This window comes from Ursus americanus, chromosome 8 (genome assembly GCF_024610735.1).
Source record: "Ursus americanus isolate L20-20 chromosome 8, mUrsAme1.1.p, whole genome shotgun sequence".
Taxonomy (NCBI): Eukaryota; Metazoa; Chordata; class Mammalia; order Carnivora; family Ursidae; genus Ursus; species Ursus americanus.
Window position 1 is genome coordinate 14,699,561 of NC_142134.1, and position 20,383 is coordinate 14,719,943.

At 39.7% G+C, this 20,383-nt stretch overlaps 1 protein-coding gene across 1 annotated transcript in view; it reads right to left on the reverse strand.

The window, feature by feature from the left end:
* The window catches only part of PKD2 (polycystin 2, transient receptor potential cation channel), a 52,795-nt gene continuing 32,412 nt past the window's right edge, over window positions 1-20,383 (reverse strand). Inside the window, exons 7-15 of the mRNA XM_045791618.2 lie at window positions 18,942-19,109; window positions 16,434-16,615; window positions 14,995-15,115; window positions 12,003-12,101; window positions 9,683-9,804; window positions 9,317-9,434; window positions 8,040-8,203; window positions 2,753-2,900; window positions 1-2,395 (exon numbers count right to left, since the gene is read on the reverse strand). Coding sequence (XP_045647574.1) covers window positions 2,159-2,395; window positions 2,753-2,900; window positions 8,040-8,203; window positions 9,317-9,434; window positions 9,683-9,804; window positions 12,003-12,101; window positions 14,995-15,115; window positions 16,434-16,615; window positions 18,942-19,109 — 1,359 coding nt within the window. The 3' untranslated portion in view covers window positions 1-2,158. The remainder of the gene's footprint in view (window positions 2,396-2,752; window positions 2,901-8,039; window positions 8,204-9,316; window positions 9,435-9,682; window positions 9,805-12,002; window positions 12,102-14,994; window positions 15,116-16,433; window positions 16,616-18,941; window positions 19,110-20,383) is intronic.

Below are 20,383 nucleotides of genomic sequence, written 5' to 3' on the forward strand. Positions count from 1 at the left end.
TTACTTATACCAAGTCTTTATTGAGAAGTAAAGTGCTCGATATTACACATGAATGAAATCTCGATTGTCGAGAGACTTGCATATGTAACATCTTAATAATACAAATATAGAGGGGAAGATGATAGGAGAGGGATGAGAAGGGAGTTCTCCATGACTAAAGAGAAAAAAATATGTAACTTACGGGTAAAAAGAAAGAATTTTGTAAAATCTTACAGGTGAAATGAGAAACAGTATAATAATAAGTATATAAAAAGACTTTCTAGTGACCATAACTGATATATGGCACGTGGTCAATACACATGGATACCACATAATGACTGCACTTCAAACTGAAGTTTGTTTACACATAACAACATGGTACACATAAATACGTACTCTGTATCCCTGGAATGCAAACTGTAGTACCTAGTAATAAGCACTTTGTGTAGCATATTCGAAAGAAAGTAAAGAGGGAAAGAATGCCACGAGAAATCCTGTTAAAGAAACCCAATGTGTATCACTTCTACGGAAGCCAGCTTAAAAAGGTTTGTTTGCTCATGTTTTCATTGAAGATTTCACTGACATATTCTACCAATTACATGAACAGCATGTGAATTCAAAACAAGGCACTACAACACAAGCCTCTCTTCTACTGTTCTCTGAGTCGGAGTTAATTCACCAGCACTGCATTCTCTCTTGCTCGTCCCATTAGCTCTCAAAAGGTACCTCATTCAACACTTGAAAAATAAGATCTTTACTTTTTATTGAGAAATAGATTTCTTCTCCATAAATTTGGTGAGACCCTCTCCTAATGAAAAAAAAAAAAACCTGCTGTAAACTCAAACTTCGGGTGATACGTTCTGATAATGAATTTTCAACACCAGAAACTCCTTTTGATTAAACTGAGCTCCACTTAGATGATCAATTCTAGTTTTGAAATACAGGATCAAGAGTATTTGAGTTCTAAGGGCGCCTGGGTGACTCAGTTGTTCAAGTGTCCAACTCTTATTTCGGCTCAGGTCATGATCTCAGGGTCAAGAGATTGAGCCTCGAGTTGGGCTCTGTGCTGAGCATGGAGCCTGCTTAAGGTTCTCTCTCTCCCTCTGCCCCTCCCTCTCTCTCACAAAAAAAAAAAAAAAAAAAGAGTATTTGAGTTCTATATTCTCAAAACAGCATAAAACTCAAACTTTAGTTTTACAATATTTATATATGAATTTCAAAAGTCCTTTAAATTTTTGTGTAAATGAACACATTTGCTGAGTCAAAACCTTCAGTACCTACTTAAAACATTTAGTAAGTTGGCCTTCCCAGATTCATTACAACATAAAAATCAGTTGCAAATAAGCTGGATCACCTGGGAAGAGAATATATGGACAAATCTTTATACTAAACTAATTATTAGAATAAGTCAAACTTAGTGATAGGGCTCCTTCCAGTTTTCCCATGTTATGGTGAGAGATGACGTTTTAACCCACAATCAATCCTTGGTGGCTTCCTGCAGCTCAGAGTAAAAAGAGTGAATAAGCGGAAGTTATTCCCACAGACATTAGATACTATACAGTAACGACGACAAAAAAAAGCACAACATTCAACATTTAGCTTAACCATTCATACGAATTCTAGCATAATGACTACATACCCATTCTATGGTTTGGGGTTCTTTTCCAGCTCATCTTTTAGAAAAGTTTACCCCAGAAAGGTAGTTGAAATAAAAGGCTCCTTTCTTAAAAGAAAGCTCTATATTATGTCCATGAGCTCAGCTTGAGTGGGAAGGAATGCCTCTACTTTCCCCTCACACACTGGGCAAAAAGGACAATACTGATTTTTGTGATGGGAAATAAAACTCAGAAGCCTTTTGACAGTTCTCTCCTCGCTTTAAAGGCTACTTCATTGTCAACTGAGAAGACTCAGCCATGGGAGCAGGTGGGCACACCACTCCGTATACTTTACAAAGACTTTTTCCTAGACTCAATATTTACACCTAGATTTCTTACGTGAGAAAAAAAAAATCTTCTTTGATCCATGGGCAAGGTTTAAAATAAATTAAAGTGCAGAAACATTAACAGCTGGTCACAAAGACCAGCATCCTGTGGTGGTCAGGGCATACAGACAGTGCACTTGCCATGGCAATGCGGGACAGCCCCTCTCTCACCAATCCGAACACATACTAACACATGTCCTAGACGTGGATATTGGAACTCCCGTTTGCACCTGCACCTTCTATTCCTTCTGTAGACTGGGAGGAAGAAGGGCGGGAGCTTCTGGAGCGAGGCTGACCATTCAGTCCCACGGGTGTGCCTAAACCGTGACTTATTTGGGAAGCCGCATCATCAGATTCCCAGCGTTCCAGCTCTTCCCGTACCAGCCGTTCCATCTGCTCCCTGTGGATTTCACCGTCACGACCCAGTCTCTCATCCTAATAAAGGAAAAAGAGACCACGATGTTGGGGGTAGGGTGATGCATACTTTTGTACTTAGGAGTTGCCCTAGGAAATTAAGGGGCCAAATAATCTGTCATTAATTGACACTGGCGATTGATAGCATAGAAAGCAATTCTTGGAGCTACTGGAGTAACTTTTTGCTTAATTCGACCATTCAGTGAAGGCAGAAGCATCAGTGCTTGTAGTACTCAGTAACACCTCCAGAGTATCATCTGATTGCACTGATCTGCAGTTACAGACATTTCAAAACACGCATCTCAGATTAAAGGTTACAAAACATGACTACCCCAATATTTTATAGAATCAGTGTTTCTGTGTCAGATGACCACTTACCTCCACCACCCCATCCAGCAGCCTTCCCAACACTTCCCTTCTCTTCAGTTTGGCCCGCTCCATGATCTCCAGCTTCACGATCACAGCGTCAATCTTGGACACGATGCTGCCGATGGAGTGCTCCATGCGGTCCACGCGTCTCACCAGGCTGTGGGAAAGCACAGGTGAGAGGGTCAAAGCCACCTTGTGTAGTCGGTTGCCTTTTCAGCCCAGCTGGCTTTTCAAATGGAAGTGCTAAGATATTTTTTATTAAACAATATGATAATCTGAACACATTCTAAATAGTCTCAAGCTTTAGCGATAAACTCGTACATTGCTGATGGGAATGCTAACTGCACAACTTCTCTGCAAGTCAACATTGTATTGGAAGTCTTAAAAATATATGCTTAGCTTATATTCAGATATACCATTTAAAAAAAAATTTCTAAAGGAAATATGTATACTTTTTTTGGCTTTTTTGGCTACTAGCATACTCATTAGAGTTCTGCTTATTAATAGTGAGTCATTGAAAAATAGTTATGTTAGGGGTGACTGCGTGGCTCAGTTGGTTAAATGTCTGCCTTGGACTCAGATCGTGATCTCTGGGTCCTGGGATCGAGCCCCACATTGGGCTCCTTGTTCAGTGGGGAGTCTGTTTCTCTCTCTTCCTCTGCCCCTCCCTCTGCTTGTGCTCTCTCTCTCTCTCGCCCTCTCAAATAAAATCTTTCAAAAAAAAAATAAAAATGACTATTTTTATAATTAACAGAAAATTATTCAAATGTGTTATTGTTCATCTATACAATGGAATTCCAAGGAGACACCAGAAATTATATAGTGATGGATTATTTAATGAAATAGTAAAGTTCATGATATATTAAGCAAATAAAGTAGTTAGAAAACACTGTTCACTAATGATCCCATTATTTTGAATAAAAAATTACATAAATGCTTTAAAAACATAGAAATAGACAACCTCTGGAATGGTGGCATGGGGCTCTGTAGGCACTCTCCCCAGAGAAACAACCATAACTGTTGAAAATTATTTAAAATTTTTTTCAAAATTCTGTAAATCTTAAGAGTATACAGCAAATGAAGAAGCATTTATTTAAGAAAATCCACTGGATTTTAGTAAGAAGAGTGAGAGTCTGACATGTGAGCTATGGTCTACGGTCTACTCCCTCTCTGTTTCCCCCAGCTCAGTGTGACAGAAGTGTCACTCCAGTTGGGTTCGGCATGGACACAGGGCCCCCACTCCCTTCGGGTCCCAGTGGGGGGCTGTGGTGTCTCTGAGGGAGGCGGAGGCTGCTGCATGTCTCATCTCTATGCCCCACCTCCAAATTCATGTTGCAGAGGATCTAATCCAGGCAAGAGTGGCTGAGAGGAACGAGGTTCTCTTCCTCCACCCAACCGCCAACTGTGGGGTGGAGTTTCCATGCCAGGAGAGGAAAGCTGAGGAGACTGAAGACCACCCTAGCCCAGTGGCTTATTCATGAAACAGGGGTATTGCTTTGGGAAGTAGACTACCGTCCCTGCCCCTAGCTCCGAATCAGTGGCACATAGGTTTTGCCCACGAGGAGAGTCAGGCAAGAACAGAGAGCTCCAAAGCTTCCCCCAGGAGGACTGGCTTTGTTAGGAACAAAGTACTAAGCCTAAGAGGGCTCCTCAAAACATCAGAGATTGTGGTGATAAGCCGTTCAGACTAGGTTGGTCACCTCATGAGATAAAAAAGGAAAATTGTTTGCTGAGCCTGGGTGGCTCAGCCGTTAAGCATCTGCCTTCAGCTCAGGTCATGATCCCAGGGTCCTGGGATCGAGTCCCGCATCGGGAAGCCTGCTTCTCCTTTTCACACCCCCCTTGCTTGTGTTCCCTCTCTCGCTGTCTCTGTCAAATAAATAAATAAAATCTTAAAAAAAAAAAAAAAGGTAAATTGTTTACCAGCTAGCTTAACAGAAAGAACCAGGAAAAGAGACAGCTAAGGAGACTGCTAAAGACTGGCTTCAAAAACTACCCTTGCAAAGGGGCCTGGATTGAATTGGATCAGAGTGTGAACAGTTTATATCCCAAGGCATTACTGAAAACAATAGACCAATCAGCCAACAATTAGTGGAAGCTAAGAGGTGGAAGTAATATCAAGAGGCAGGAGGTGGGGCGCCTGGGTGGCACAGCGGTTAAGCGTCTGCCTTCGGCTCAGGGCATGATCCCGGCGTTATGGGATCGAGCCCCACATCAGGCTCCTCCGCTATGAGCCTGCTTCTTCCTCTCCCACTCCCCCTGCTTGTGTTCCCTCTCTCACTGGCTGTCTCTATCTCTGTCGAATAAATAAATAAATAATCTTTAAAAAGAAAAAAAAAAAAAAAGAGAGGCAGAAGGCTTCACAGACAGATCCAGGAAAGACAATGAGAGCCCTGCTAAAAGCACTGTCTTTTCAAAAGGACTGTATGTGGTCACGTGGTCACGGCTCTGCCCTCTGAGAGGCAACATCAGAGGCTTTACAATGTGGGGGAAATAGACTTCATTAAAAAACAAGCATGCAAACTGCAAACAGAACAAGCCTGGGGGGTAGGGGGAGGAAGAAAATAAGTATTCTAAATGGCTGTAATATTTCTTTAATATCTCCAGTTTTCAATAAAAAATTATGAGACAGGCAAAAAAACAAAACAGAAAAAAATGTGACCCATAATACACAGAGAAAGAGCCAGCAACAGAAACTGCCTTTGAGAGGGCCCAGACAGATTTAGTAGACAAAAAGCTCAAAGTAATTATTATAAATATATTCAAAGAACTAAAGGAAATCAAGCTTAAAAAGACATAGGACAATATGATGACACTGTCTCATCGAACAGAGAATATCAATAAAGAGATGCAGATTATTTCAAAGAACCAAAGAGAAATTCTGGAGTTGTAAAGTACAATAAATGAAACAAAAAGTCACTAACGGGGTCTCAACAGATTTGAGCTGGCAGAAGAAACAATCAGCACACCTGAAGACAGATGGACAGAAACTATGGAGTCTGAAGAGCAGAGAGGAAAGAAAGAGTGAAGATGTGGGATACCGGTAAGCACTTCAACATACACAGGATAGGAGACCCAGAAGGAAAGGAGAGAAAGCAGAAAAAAAAAAAAATCTGAGGCCATAATAGTTGAAAACTTCCTAAATTTGATGAAAATATTATATACCCCAGCAGCTTAATGAACTCCAACTAGGATAACTACAAAGAGATCCACGTCCAGACAGATCATGGTCAAAATATTGAAAGGCAAAGACAAAGAAAAAATCTTGCAAGCAGCAAGAGAAAAGTGACCCATCACATACAACGGAACCTCAGTAAGATTAACAGCTATCTTCCCATCAGAAACAGTGGAGACAAGAAGAAAATGAAGAAGAAATAAAAATATTCTTAGATAAAGAAAAACAGAGAATTCTAGCTAGCAGGCCTGCTTTATATTTTATTTTTATTGTTAAATATTTTATTTATTTATTTGAGAGAGCACACACAAGCTGGGGGGAGGGAAAGGGAGAGGGAGAAGCAGACTCCCGGCTGAGCAGGGAGCCCGACATGGGGCTCGATCCCAGGACATTGAGATCATGTTCTGAACCAAAAGGAGAGGCTTAACTGACTGAGCCACCCAGGTGCCCCAGCAGGCCTGCTTTAGAAGAGATACTAAAGGAAGTTCTTCAGGCTGAAAGCAAGTGATCCAGATAGTAATTAGACTCCACATGAAAAAACAAAGAGCACTGGTACTGGTACACAGTATTATGCAACTGTAAAAACACAAATGCATATTCCTTTTCCTTTTTTTCCTCTTAACTGATTTAAAAAGCAACTGTGTAAGACAATATGTACCTGATTATATGTTGGGCCACATAAAAATGTAATAATATATTTGACAATACCAGGACAGAGGAGGTGGGTATTATCAAAGTTGTACTGGAATACAGAAATGACACCAGATGGTAACTTGAATCCACAGGAATGAATGATGAGAACCAGAAATGGTAAATATGAAAAAGAATATTCCAAACTCTCTAAATATATACTTTCTCTTCTTTCTTGTCTCAGCTCTTTTATGAAGTGATCATTCTAACAACGTGATACTGGATTTGTAACATATATAGATGACTGTGTATAATAATGACACAAAAAAGGGGAGGAGTTAACAGAGTTATATAGGATATTTCTAGATCTCCTTGGATTAAGTTAATATAAATCTGAGGTAGATTCTGATAAATTGATTTGTATATGTTAAGTCCTAGAGCAATCACTAAAAAAATAACTGAAAAATGTAATGAAAAAAACTATTAAGGGAAATTAAATGTTGCATTAGGAAATATTCACTTTATGTAAAAGAAAGCAATAAAGGAGAAAAAGAGGAACAAAAAAAGACATAAGACCTATAGAAAATGAAAAATAAAATGGTAGATGTAAGTCCAACTATATCAATGGTAACATTAAATGTAAATGAAGTAAACATTCTAATCAAAAGGCAAAGACTATCAGACTGGATAAAAAGACCAGATCCAACTATATGTTGTCTACAGGTGACATACTTGAGATTCAAGGATACAAACAGGTTGTAAGTGAAAGAATGGAAAAAGATGTATCATGTAAAAAGCAACAATAAAGAAGTTGGAGTTGTTGTAGTAATATCAGATGAGAAAGACTTTAAAACAACAACAAAAAATCTTACTAGAGATACAGTAGGACATTTTATAATGAAAATAGGGTCAATCTATTAGGAAAATGTACCAATTATAAACATGCATACACACGAACAGCAATACACAAAGCAAAACCTTACAGAAAGGAAGGAACAGACATATAATAATAATAGTTGGAGACTTTAATACCCCACTCCCAAAAGTAGATAGAACAAATAGGTAGAACAATAGGGAATAAACCAACTAGACCTAATAAACACCTGTAGGACACTCCACTTAACAAGAGCAGAACGTACATTCTTCTCAGGTGAACACGAAACATCCTTTAGGGTATACCATGTGCTAAGGGCATAAAAACATAAAAAAAAACCCACATGTAAATGAAGATACAAACACCAAAAGGTTAACTGGCATTTTGGTTTAGTGGGAATGGGAGAGATTTTAATGTTTTCTTTTGTTTTTCTTTATTTGCTAATCTTCCTATAAGGAATGTATTACTTTTATCAAAAGAAAAAACACCATTAAAAGTTATTAAAAAAAAGAACTGATGGTAAGTAATGGGAAGAATCAAACTGCGAGAAGTAGAAGAAGCTGCTTGGTCTCAGCTGAACTCGTCAGTCCAAATTGTGCCAATTCTTTAATACTTACACTTGAAACTCTTCATAAGAAACCCCACTGGAGATGCTTCCCCTCCTTCTGGAGCTATGCCCACTGTCTTCATCATCGTCCTCCTCAGAGTCATCCAGGCTTCGAGGGAAACTTCGGCTACTCATCGGACGTGGTAAAGAGCTGTGATCCAGATCCAGGTCCTCCTGAAGAACATGGGATCGGTGAGTGAGGAGCGGGAACACCCAGTCCGCGCGGAGCTTCCCTGCGGGCCTGGGCACGTGGGACATGGGCAGGTGCCATTTAACACCAGACTGTGATTCCCACACGTCTCAATTTCAGAGACTGGCAAATTTTCAAAACAGACTTTTAATGACCAGCAAGAAACTGCTAACTTGTTTGGACAAGCAAGAACATTAAAAATGTAACGACAACAACAAAAAAGTCAACGAAGAAATATATTACCACCTTTTCATAAAAGAGAACACATTTAATAGCTACAAAGTAGGAAGGATATAATCTTAGAATAAAAATTTTGACTAAATACAGCCTCGTGAAAGATGATTTTACTCACTGTCCTCCTGCTCACATTTCACCGTACCTGGTCGTTTCCCACCTACGGACACCGTTCTGCAGAGCAGGTTAGAACTCACGTTCTATACTACGTCCTTACAGAAAAGGGACTTTTGTATAGAGTATTCACCTGGGTTCTCTGTACCTCAAATACCATGGATAGTTTTTGGTTTGTTTAACCATTTATTTTTTAAGTTAATGTTAAAAGCTTTTAATCATCCTTTCTGATTATAAAAGACCATTTCATGACAAGTGCTCAAATGGAAGGCAGCTGCTAGTTTTGTTTTATTGTAAATGTTAATTTAGAGAGCAACTAACTTTATATATCTCCTGAGGAATCTTTTTTCCCCCCACTCTCATGAACATTGCGAACTATACATAACTCCTAAGTTTCCCTTTTCAAGCTGATGACGAGAAAGCTTAGGGCCAAATTTGCAGCTCACTCTTTAACAAGCATATATGTATTTGCATTTTTAGCTTCATAATCTAGTTTTATATTTCACTTTTGTTTTACCTCATTTTTCATTTTGTTTTTTTACATTTACGCCAACCTACTGTATTTTTACATATTATTACGTCGTATATCCTTTTTGGAATACGCTGGGTGCTACTGCGTAAATTGACTGAGACAGAGAGACAGAGAAAGAGGCAGAAAGACAGAGAGACTCTCAGTATCCACTGCTTAGCGTGGTGTCTGAAACACTGTGAGGACTGAATCAGATCATGTTCTCCTACACTAGACTCACCCTCTCTTTTTCCAGGTCGTCTCTCATCTGCTGATGTTCATGTTCGGTCAGTTCTTGATCTCCATCTTGGTCATATTTTGTGAATATTGCCTCGATCTCTGCATCGGTATGGCCCTTCCTGAAATTAGCGAGAGGTTACAGAGGAAATCATTCATATACATGGTCCAACGCAAACACAGAGACATCAAGATGCAGGGAGAAAGGAGAAACTGCTGAATCACGGCCAGCCCTCCTCTTGGGATATGTTCCAGAAAGACAGTTACTCTGAAAGAAGAGCGTCTGAGTACTCTGGCCAGAAATATCCTTATCACCAAGAACTTATCTTTATACAGGAATTTGCCAGGGCCTCAGAAGTGTGATTCTCACCCTTTGAGATCTTGTCGAAGTTCATCAAAGTTTAACTTGCCTCCCCCTTGCCTCAGACTCTCAGAAATGTCATCCACAGTATTTTTTTTCAGTTTTAGTTTAACCAAGGCTTTCTGGTAGCCCTGTTGAAAAGAAAAGACTGGGTTTAGTTTACTCTCCTTTTCCATGTGCTTTACCATCCGTTTACACTAGTAACTACTGGTGTAGACCTTGTTTTGCACGGTACTGCAGGACTGTCAAAATAACCACACAAGCCCGAACTGTGCAAAGTGATGTTAATAATCAACAGGAAAAATTATGACTGCTCCGTGACCTTTAAAACATCTTATCAGGGGCACCTGGCTGGTTCAGTCAGAAAAGCTTGTGACTCGTGATCTCGAGGTCATGAGTCTGAGCGCCACATTGGGCACAGAGATTACTTAAATAAATAAACTTAAAAAACAAACGAAACTTTTAATCAAAGCATTAAAAACTCCCTTGGTATTGGTTATAAATTTACAGGGAAATTTAAAAAAACAACAGTAAAATGAGTATCCCTTTAGTATACTGAAATATAAAACACTAGAAACATTAAAATTAAAATGGTTTATTTCTTTGTAAAAATGTTATCCAGAGTAGTCTGAATAGTGCTTCCCTTCTTCCTGTACAACCGGATATGGAGGAAGCCTCTTTTCTATGTCTTGAGGAGCTTTTATAACCCTTTCTTAATATAGATCAGCTCCCAACATTTTATCCTTTGCCCTTTCAATGTTGTAAAGTATCTCCAGAGTTCCTTGAATGTGATGTTGCTTGCCAGTGTCACTTCCTCGGAGACACTGTCGGAACTTTCCATCACCACCACTACCCTCATTCGTGTTGATAAATTTGCCTTCACTAAGTTCTTTGACTGCGTATCTGTCTTTGCACAGATACTTAAGATCTCGGAAGGTGGCAGCATTCTAGAACTCTCTTACATTTGTTTTGAACTTTACGCTCAGTGTTATCAGCCTTTGTTTCTTTGCTCTGCTTTTATCTTTGCAGGCCCATTCTCCCTTTCAGTTATGCACGCTTGTAAAATGTCATGTGGGGGTTTCTGACAGGGAGACAGAGGAGCAACACAGCCACCTGTTTGGTGCCTGCACGGAACAGCAGGTGCTCAGTGACCTAGCCTAGACTTCGTAAGAGGTGATGTTATCGCTCACTGATTATGATACACATCCATTACTTACGTAACAATCTGTAGACTGAAGAGCTAGCAGGGAAGTTTACATGCTATGCTATTACAGTTAATATACTCTGATAACTGAAATGTTCTGTGACAATGGGAAGTGCACACTTTATAGTATTATTCACAGGCAAGATACTGTGATAACTGAAATAGGAAGTGTGTTGCGAGGCTGGTGTTATTTAACATGAACCGAAATCTGTGCATCTCAGCCCCAAAGCGCAAAGTCAGGACTGCTCGTATACACTTTGGAGATTTGCTAACATGTAATAAACTGTTGTGCAAAATTCAGGATAACACAAGTCTTAGGTCCCATCCAAGGGATTTTGTTTGAAGAACTGGAAGTTCTCTGTTCCAACATGATTCACCGACAACACAGTCTTAGGACTTGAGCCAACAGAAAAAGATCACAGTCAAGGAGCCACTGGTATCTTAGCAAAATGATGTTAAAGAACAGGCTGCGTACTTTAGATGTAGTTATTTGTTGTTGCTTAAGTTTTATACTTTAAACCAAATAAAGAAGTCACATTGAGAAGAACAAAGCTACACAAGCTTCCGGTCCCACCCTTCCGTTTATTTAACCACTTCCTGAGAAGGTGTATAAGTGAAAGTTCTCAGGCCCTTACTCTGTGGCCTTTTTCCTTTGACTATTTTAAAACTTCCCTGGAAGGTCAAGGATAAGGAGTGAACCACAAAATGTTTGCTTCTAAAACTTTTTTTTCTTTTTAAAAATTGTGTTCGAGATAGAAAAAGTGGAAGTGTCTTTTGATTCTTCCCTCCCAGTTTATTCTGAACTCGGATCTGCAAGTGACAGCCAACTAGAGGCATCCTCCAAACAAGTAAAGGTAAATCAGCAGCTCAGCTCTTAAGAGTCAAAAGAGATTGTTGAGAATTTAATTCTAGGGCATTAAAAGATTCCCAGAATTTCAGTCCAAGCCAGCAGCATACCCATCTCTAGCTCTAAGACAGAGAATATTTAAATTATTCCTGAAATGTAGCACTCTACTCTTTATTGTAAACCATGACAATGGATCAATGTTGATGTGGAATCTGGCTGAAACAATGCTCATTTTATGGAGAAAATAAAACAATTCTGAGAATTAGGGCTTGTCATACCTTTCTGATAAGATCTGAGAGCTCCATTTCAGCTTTCTGCTGGGCTAAATCAGATTTAACTTCAGAGTAAGTGTCATTGATGATGGCCAAAAACATATTCTGTTTGTAAATCAAAGGAAAGTTGAGATTAAAGAAGAAACCTAAATATACTTCCTAAACATCAATCCAAAATTTGACATATGCATTTTTGTTCTTCTTTTTTTTTTTTTTAACAATCTGATTTCTTAAGAAAACATAAATTAATAGTCTTGCTACTGTACTCTTTGGGAAAATTGTTTTTTTCATTAAGTCATACCAAGAAAAATGCAATATATTTTCTTACTTACAAACCATATATTGTGATATATTTTGCAAAAAGAGACAAGAATGAAAAACAACAAGATATCGATGTATTTACCTGTGATGGGGGGATTATTTTATTATTTTTGCTTGCCTATGTTCTCTACACTTTTCTCATTTGACAGAAATTATGAGAGGTGTAGAACTCTACATAGCTCTTCAAACTCCAACAGTCAATATAGACAAGTGGAATTCTATGCTTCTTCCAAATATTGTTATATAATATTATTAGAGATACAGAGCATATTTTGAAGAGTTAAAAAGATCTCTGCAAATGGGAATACAGTAGGCTTCACAGAAGACAGTCAAGATAAGGTTAGTGAAAAAGACAGACTTTGGAGTCAAGCACACTTGGGTTTCAGTCTTAGCACTGCCAAAACTATACTGTTTAAATGTTCTAATCTTTATTTTAAAATTTATTTGTTCTTACATTAATAAAATGGGAGAAATAATAGTTCCTCCCCTACAGATTTGTTGTAAGAATTAATGAGATAATCTATGTCAAGTGCTTAGGACAGGGCCTCAAGCATGGTAAGCGTTACATAATTTATAGCTATTATTATTCAGTAATGGTAAGTTCATTTTCCTAACTTTTCCCCTCCCCAGGATAATGGTTTGTATTTCCAACACCTGTTTCCCACAGGTTTTCTTGAAACGCCACACCCAACTGATGAGGTCCTTCTTCAACATGCTTTCTTCACTTTTCCTTTCATCTCATAGCTACAGTTTGTAACTACAGAGTTATGTATTTTTAAAAAACATTTTATTTATTTGAGAGAGAGATATAGAGAAAACAACAGAGAGAATGAGCAGGAAGGAGAGGGAGAAGCACGTGGCTGATGACCTGAGCCAAAGGCAGATGCTTAACCTACTGAGCCAACCAGGTGCCCCCAGAATTATGTATTTGATTATGTCTGTTTTCCCCACAAGTTTGTGGAATCTCCCTGAGTGCAGGTCTGGTCTCTTATTTTCCTTACGACAGTACCCCCAGTACCTAGCACCTTGCCTGGAATATAGTGGTTCAGTAAATATTTATTGAACGATTGGGGAATGAACAAATGAGAGCTCTATTATTTTAATGGGCTACTAAATTGCTACAAATTAAGGAGGAATACTATTTAAGATTCTGTAGCAGAAATGAGAATAAAATATAAAATGCATGTAAGTTCCTGGCTTAATGCTCAATTCTAAGGGCAGCCAGAGTAACATCTGCCACTTACTCCCTCCCAACCCAAGCAATCAATGTTCTCTCCCCCTCCTTCTCTCCACCCTGTCTCGGAAGGTTCGCTTGACTGTGTAATCAGAGGTCTTTCCCTGGTGATGATAGGCTTTTGCTTCCTGGCTCCGCTGGACCACCTCACATCACTGTGGCTTCTTTTAACGCCAGGGCAGGGGCACCTGGGTGGCTCAGTCGGTTAAGTGTAGGACTCTTAATTTTGGCTCAGGTCATGATCTCAGAATTATGCAATCCGGCTCAGCGCTGGGCATGGAGCCTGAGTGGAGAGGGGATTCTCTCGCCCTCTGCCCCTCCCCCCACTCATATGTTTTCTTTCTCTATGTAAATAAATAAAATCGTAAAAAAATAATAAAAAAATAAAGTCAGGGCAATAAATTAACACCTGGCAGTCATCTCAGACAAGTGGCCAGTGCTGCACCTGGCTTGTTATTTCTTTAGAGAAAAGTCTGTACTGACAGTAGCTTCCTCCTCTCTCTCTGTGGGGTGCAGGGAGACCATTTCCTTTTTGTGTAATAGCACAAAAAATTACTTTAGTGTAAAGACAGAAGCTAAAAGCTTTTTTACGTGTTCTACTGATTGATTTGATGAAATGACTGAGTAGTTTCAGGGCACTGCCTCCTAGAAAACAACCTTCAAACAAGTCCACATTTGACCACTTTGAATGGCCACAGGTGTGTCCCTCATTCGGCAGAGGGAAAACTCAGTGACCTGCAGTAAACTAAAAGGTCTGCTGCAGAGCTCTCAATTCCTGGTTTTTGTTTTCTTAGTAGAGATTCAGGGATTCAGGTGCTCCAGGATTCAAAGAACTACCAATATTAGAGATGAAAAAGGCTTACTGTTCCCTCTATGTTTTCCCTAACATATAATAGAAAAAAGAAACTAGAAAGGCTTAACTTTAAAACTAATGATACAGGGGCACCTGGATGGCTCAGTTGGTTGAGCGTCTGATGCTTAGTTTCTGCTCATGTCATGATCTCAGGGTCATGAGATGGAGCCCTGTGTCGGGCTCCACGCTCAGCGAGGAGTCTGCTTGAGATTCCCTCTCTCACTCTGTCCCTCCTCCCGCTCGTGCTCTCTCCCCATCTCTCTAAGATAAATAAATAAATCCTTAAAAAACCTGATAAAACTAAAGATACATACGTATAAGATACAAACAGACTTGCTTGATATTCCTGACTCTTTCCGTCTTACTAAAGTAGATCTAATACTCAATCTGTAAACACCGTACACATAACCACTAAATACTCGAACCAACTTTGGGGATTTTACACTGAATTACTGAACTTTACACAGAGGATCTTATAACATCTATTGAAAATGGAGACAATTTTGTTGTTTTCTGATGATTAGATGGTGATTTTATGATGGTGATTTATGAAGTTTAAATCGCCTCACTATGAACAAAAGTGTACATACCAAAAGAATGAAGAACATAAAGAACACAAATGTAGTGAAATAAATTGGTCCCAAAACTCGATTAGCTTCCTCAATCTCTGCGAAGTTGATATCACCCAAAATGATACGGAATTGAGTGAAACTATAAAAACAAAACAAAACAAAACACCACAATACAAAAACAATGTCCAGCATTGACGTAACACTCCTTAAAGATGATTTCACACTTTTGGACCTTTTTATCAGTATAGATAGCTGCCAAATAATAGAATACTGTCAATCCCTTTGGAAAACTCCTGCTACTTATATGACCAATTGAGGCCTCTGGAATAAAAATGATATGCTTTCATGCTAGATATGTTATTTCCATTTGGTTAAAAAGAAAATATAATAACATTATTAGATGACATAAAGCAATCAGCTATAAGAATTTAACACATAATCTGGCTAAAACATGGTAACTCTAAACTTCACAACGGTCACCCTCGTTCTGAATTTAAAACCTCTTAAAAAAAGACTTGAAAGACAGCCAAAATTGTATGCATTCAAAGATCCACTATCTTCACATGCACTCAAAGTGGTGTTGAGTGGCTGTGTGTTGCCAATGCTGGGTCTTAATCAGTATAATCATTTCTGTTCTGGACTTCCATCAAACAGTGACATTAATTAGGTGTCCTCCAGCACAAAGCCCTATTAACTTCTATTATCATAATCCTCTTCTTTCCTAACTAACTTCTTTCTAAATGGCATGGAAATCTAATACTGGTTATTTATTTTTTTTGGTCTTCATATTATATTTGAGAACTTTGGAAAAAGACTGAAAATTGCTATACCGATTTGAGTTTCTCTTAGAATATTAGAAATACTATCACTTTTTCTTAGAAAATAACTCCATGTTTAAAATACATGGCAACAAGGGGCGCCTGGGTAGCGCAGTTGTTAAGCGTCTGCCTTCGGCTCAGGGCGTGATCCCGGCATTCTGGGATCGAGTCCCACATCGGGCTCCTCCGCTATGAGCCTGCTTCTTCCTCTCCCACTCCCCTGCTGTGTTCCCTCTCTCGCTGGCTGTCTCTATCTCTGTCAAATAAATAAAATCTTAAAAAAAAAAAAAAGTGACTAAAATACATGGCAACAATATTGAGTAAGAATGAAAATATAGGCAAATGTCTCTTAAAAGCTGCCACCTGCATTTGGTGCTGAGAAGCCCTCCGTCTTTGTAACAGTAATGGTTTACTACAGCTGTTCCACTCTATCTCGTTACTTTAGAGCTGCTATCTTAAGCTCTATGCATTGCCGTCTTTGCATTGGTGGGTTGTTTCTGGGAAAGATAATTAATTCTTATTTTTAAATAACTTTAAAGATACTTGTTCATTAAATAGCAACCACGAAGATTTTTTTATCCTTCAGAAGGCAGTGACATCTCTGATTAAATTTTTCTTTTTAATTTCATATATACTTACATACACTCTTGGAAAGTACTGAAGTCGTCAACCTGCGTGCCAAAGACAAGGTAGGCCAGTTGAGCATATGCTAAGAAAATAATGAAGAACATAATCGCAAAGCCAAAGAGGTCTTTGGCACACCGAGACATGGTTGTGGAGAGCTGACTCATGGTCCTGTTAAAGTTGATAAATTTGAAGAGCTGTAACAGAAGGAAGATATCAACAGATGAGTGGGTAAACAAAACGTGGTAGATATGCACGAGGGAATGTTATCCAGCCTTCCCAAGGAATGAAATTTTGACAGGCCACAACACGGCTGAACCTTGAAAATATTATGCTAAGTGAAATAAGCCCGACACACACACAAAAACAACTATTGTACGGTTGCACTAACATGGCGTAGCTAGAATATGGAAAGTCATGGAGACAGACGAGGTTACCAGCACCTGGGGCAAGGGGGGAGTTTGGAGTTAGTGTTTCCCAGATATGGAGTTCAGTTGGGATGATGAAAAAGTTCTGGACATGCATATGGTGATGGTTGGACAACACTGTGAATGTAATTAATGACACTGACTTGTCCACTTAAAAACGGTGAAAGTGATAAATTTTGTGTTACATATATTTTACAACAACATTTTCGGAAGAGAGAGAATAATAACTTGCTTTTTCCCCCAAACCCAGGAACTTCTATTTCTCATTCACAAAGTACTTGTTGAGTGCCTACCGTGTGCCAGGCACTGTTTTTGGAGCTGGGAACAGCAGAGAACAGAACAAAGCTCTTGCCCTGATGTTGCTAACATTTTACATGATGGTTGCAATAAAGTAAAAACAGGGTCAAATCATAATTAAGAGGATTAGGAATATTCTATCCCCTAAGAAAGATTAAACTAAAAGAGGGGGAAAAAAAGGGCACAAATGAAAACTAGTAAAGAACAACAAAAAACACCCTCGGAAATAGTTATTGCATGTTATTAACGGTCATTCATTGTTTAGCAACTATGTGCCAGGCATTATGGGAAGAGCTATGTATACTGACTCAGATCTTTGCAATGAGATTGAAATATTGGTATCCTGCCCCCAGGAGGCAGCCAGGGCTCAGAGCCAGCGGCTGAACCCAGCTCCGTCTACTGGCAAAGCCATATTGAACATCTCTGTAGGCCAGACACTAAGATGGCTGTTCAGGTTGCCCGTCACAGCCCAAGGGCATGACAACCTCGCAGCTCTAGCTCAAAGACCCAGTGGAAGAACAGGAGGGGGATACATTAGCAGTTGAGTCACAGTCCCTGCCCTAAAGAACTTTAATGGTTCTTTAAGTTTCAGAAGCAGAACACTAAATAAAACACTTAGCCTGAGGCACAAATCGAAAGGAAATCACCAGAATTTTACTTAAAGGACTCTTATACATCGTTTCTGGCCACCATAAGCATTTTTTGAGGGTTGTTGTAATCACATTACTTAATTCCTATTGGATTTGGATTATTATTACTATTTCATTTTACGGTTTGGTGTGTGAGCGGTGGTTTTTCCTGAACAGGCATGTAACTAAATAAATAGCAAGAGAGATATAGGATGGGGCCTACACCCTCTGATAAATCTCAGGCCTTCCAGGTGTGAATACCAATTTAGGAAAAAAAAAACCAAAACCAAACTATTGGTGAGCAGCTTCTAGAACAGTGTTGTTTAATAAAACTTTCTGTCACAATGGAAACGTTATTTCCACTGTCCAATACAGGAGCCACCAGCCACATTCAGACATTGAGACCTTAAAATGTGGCAGAGTGACAGAGGAACTGAATGTTTAATGGTAGGTAATTTTAATTAATTAAAATTTCAATTTCAACAGCACTTGTGGCTAGTAGTTACCGTCTGGATAGCAGAATCCTGGAACTTGACAGGTGACACGCTGGCAGCTGCCTCATTATTACTAAAATTTCCCGCAACTCCAGAATTGAGGCTCATTTGCATATGAAATGCCCTAACCTTTCACACACATGGAATTGCACACTGTGTCTCAGAAAAGAAGGAGAAAGTAACTAAGGTACTACTTGGAAGAGTATGTATCTGTCCCAACCTCAATTCTAGGTAAAGCTTCCGCATGGCCTCCACCCGGTAGAGAGGCAATCCTTCTATAGACCATTTCCAATGCATCTTTCCATCCCTCCCCATGCGCACCCCTCATTCTTAGTTCCTCTTCCTTCACCTGGTCACACCATGTCAGGTGAAACTCAGACCTGTTCCTGTGGTAGTGTAGCCCTAGGCCCAGGTCTTATGGCATTTGTTAAACAACCTTGCAGGGACAGGTCTTGCAAGAGTTCAGGTCAGGTCGTAGGAAGCACCGTTCACAGTGAGAGGAAGGATCACATGGGTCCCGCGAGTATCCTTGCAAAGTGTGAAGCGGCTATGGCTGGCTATTTGAATCTGGCCACAAAAGCAAACTCAAGTCCTCCAGCATTTTGTGTGACTCATGTTAGTAAAAAGAAAAGAAAAATATTATTGAAAATCCAGAATATGAAATTTGTAAATTACCTTAATCCAGACAAAAAATACGATGACAGCAGCTATATTGTTGAACTGTATTTGCCAGTATGCCAGATGCTCAAAGTTGGGGAAAGTATTTTGATCTTCTAGAAACTGTAGGAGCACCTCCACATTTGATGTTCTATATATGTTAATTGCTATAGCTACCACTGACAGCTGGAAAGCAAAAGATTTATATATTATTACAGTGTTTTAGAAACTTTAAAGGACTATTTTTCCTTACCCATGTATTACTCCTAGGGCTCACCAATCTACTTATCCAAATCACTCATACATATAAGTGTTGAGCACAGCCATAAAACAGGTGTAACAATAAACCACTTGCATTCCCTCCGCTAGGAAGAGAGATCCAATGAGTGCGTGTGTCTGCACTGGAGGCCGCACGGAAGCTCGCGTACACACACACGATAGGTTGCTATGTTACAAACTCAAACTCAAACAGGGATGCCTTGTTTTTTTCTGCCACCCTCATCTAAATCACCTTCTACCTTCTGCTTTCACAGCCTCATCTTGCTTTTTTGTTTGTTTTTTTCAATTGCCAGCCATACGTTTTTTCCCACTATTCAACAAATACAAGCGAGTATCTATGTACATAGCACTGTGCCAGGGGCCAAGAGGAACAGACAGAAGTAAGATGCTCAAGCTCTGTTCTCGAGAAACGTGTTCTCTGGCTCAAGACCAGGTACACACACGAAAATAAGTAACGCAAAAACCTATTTAGGAGTTGGCTTCACACAACATAAGGTCAAGGGTGAGACAAGACATAGGTAAAAAGAGTGCTTTTAAGAGGAAAGAAGATGCTTGGTCTTGAAAGATGGTGGGGATGATGGTCAGAGAGGGCTCAGGAGAACTTGCAGTGGGAATATATGTAAGCCAAGGGTTTCCTTCCTGCTCATCTCTGTCCCGTAACTCACGATCATGCAACTTTTCACATCGGCTTCAGTTCTGGGCTCTACAACCAGGTGTGAGGAGAACACTGGGCCCAACTTGCAACCATCACCATTGGATTAATGTGTAGTCGTGGAAAGTGCTAGAGGTTAACCATTACCACCTGCGCCTCCTGTGGGGTCTGAAGCCATAGCAGGTGGGTTGTCTCAGGTGCTGAGACCTTTGCTGTCCATTCCCTTTCTCTTCTCATGCACGATGGTCTAAGACCACTTCATTAGCCCTTCTTGAGATAGCTGTCCTGACCTGGGCTCCAGGTGATCAGCATAGCAACGACCTGCCCGGCTACCGACCACAGTTGAGAGAGCCAACCTCACCACCTTTTCTTCTTCTGTGAAGGATTCCCAGAGCAAATCTTATATTTTTGTGCTGGTGGTGGGATATTTCCTTTGAGTTCTCTGGAATACACTGAAAATGTTTCTCTATCTTGACTTAGTTGAGAGGGAAGGGTTGACTGACTGAACAACAACTCTTTACCCAACTCT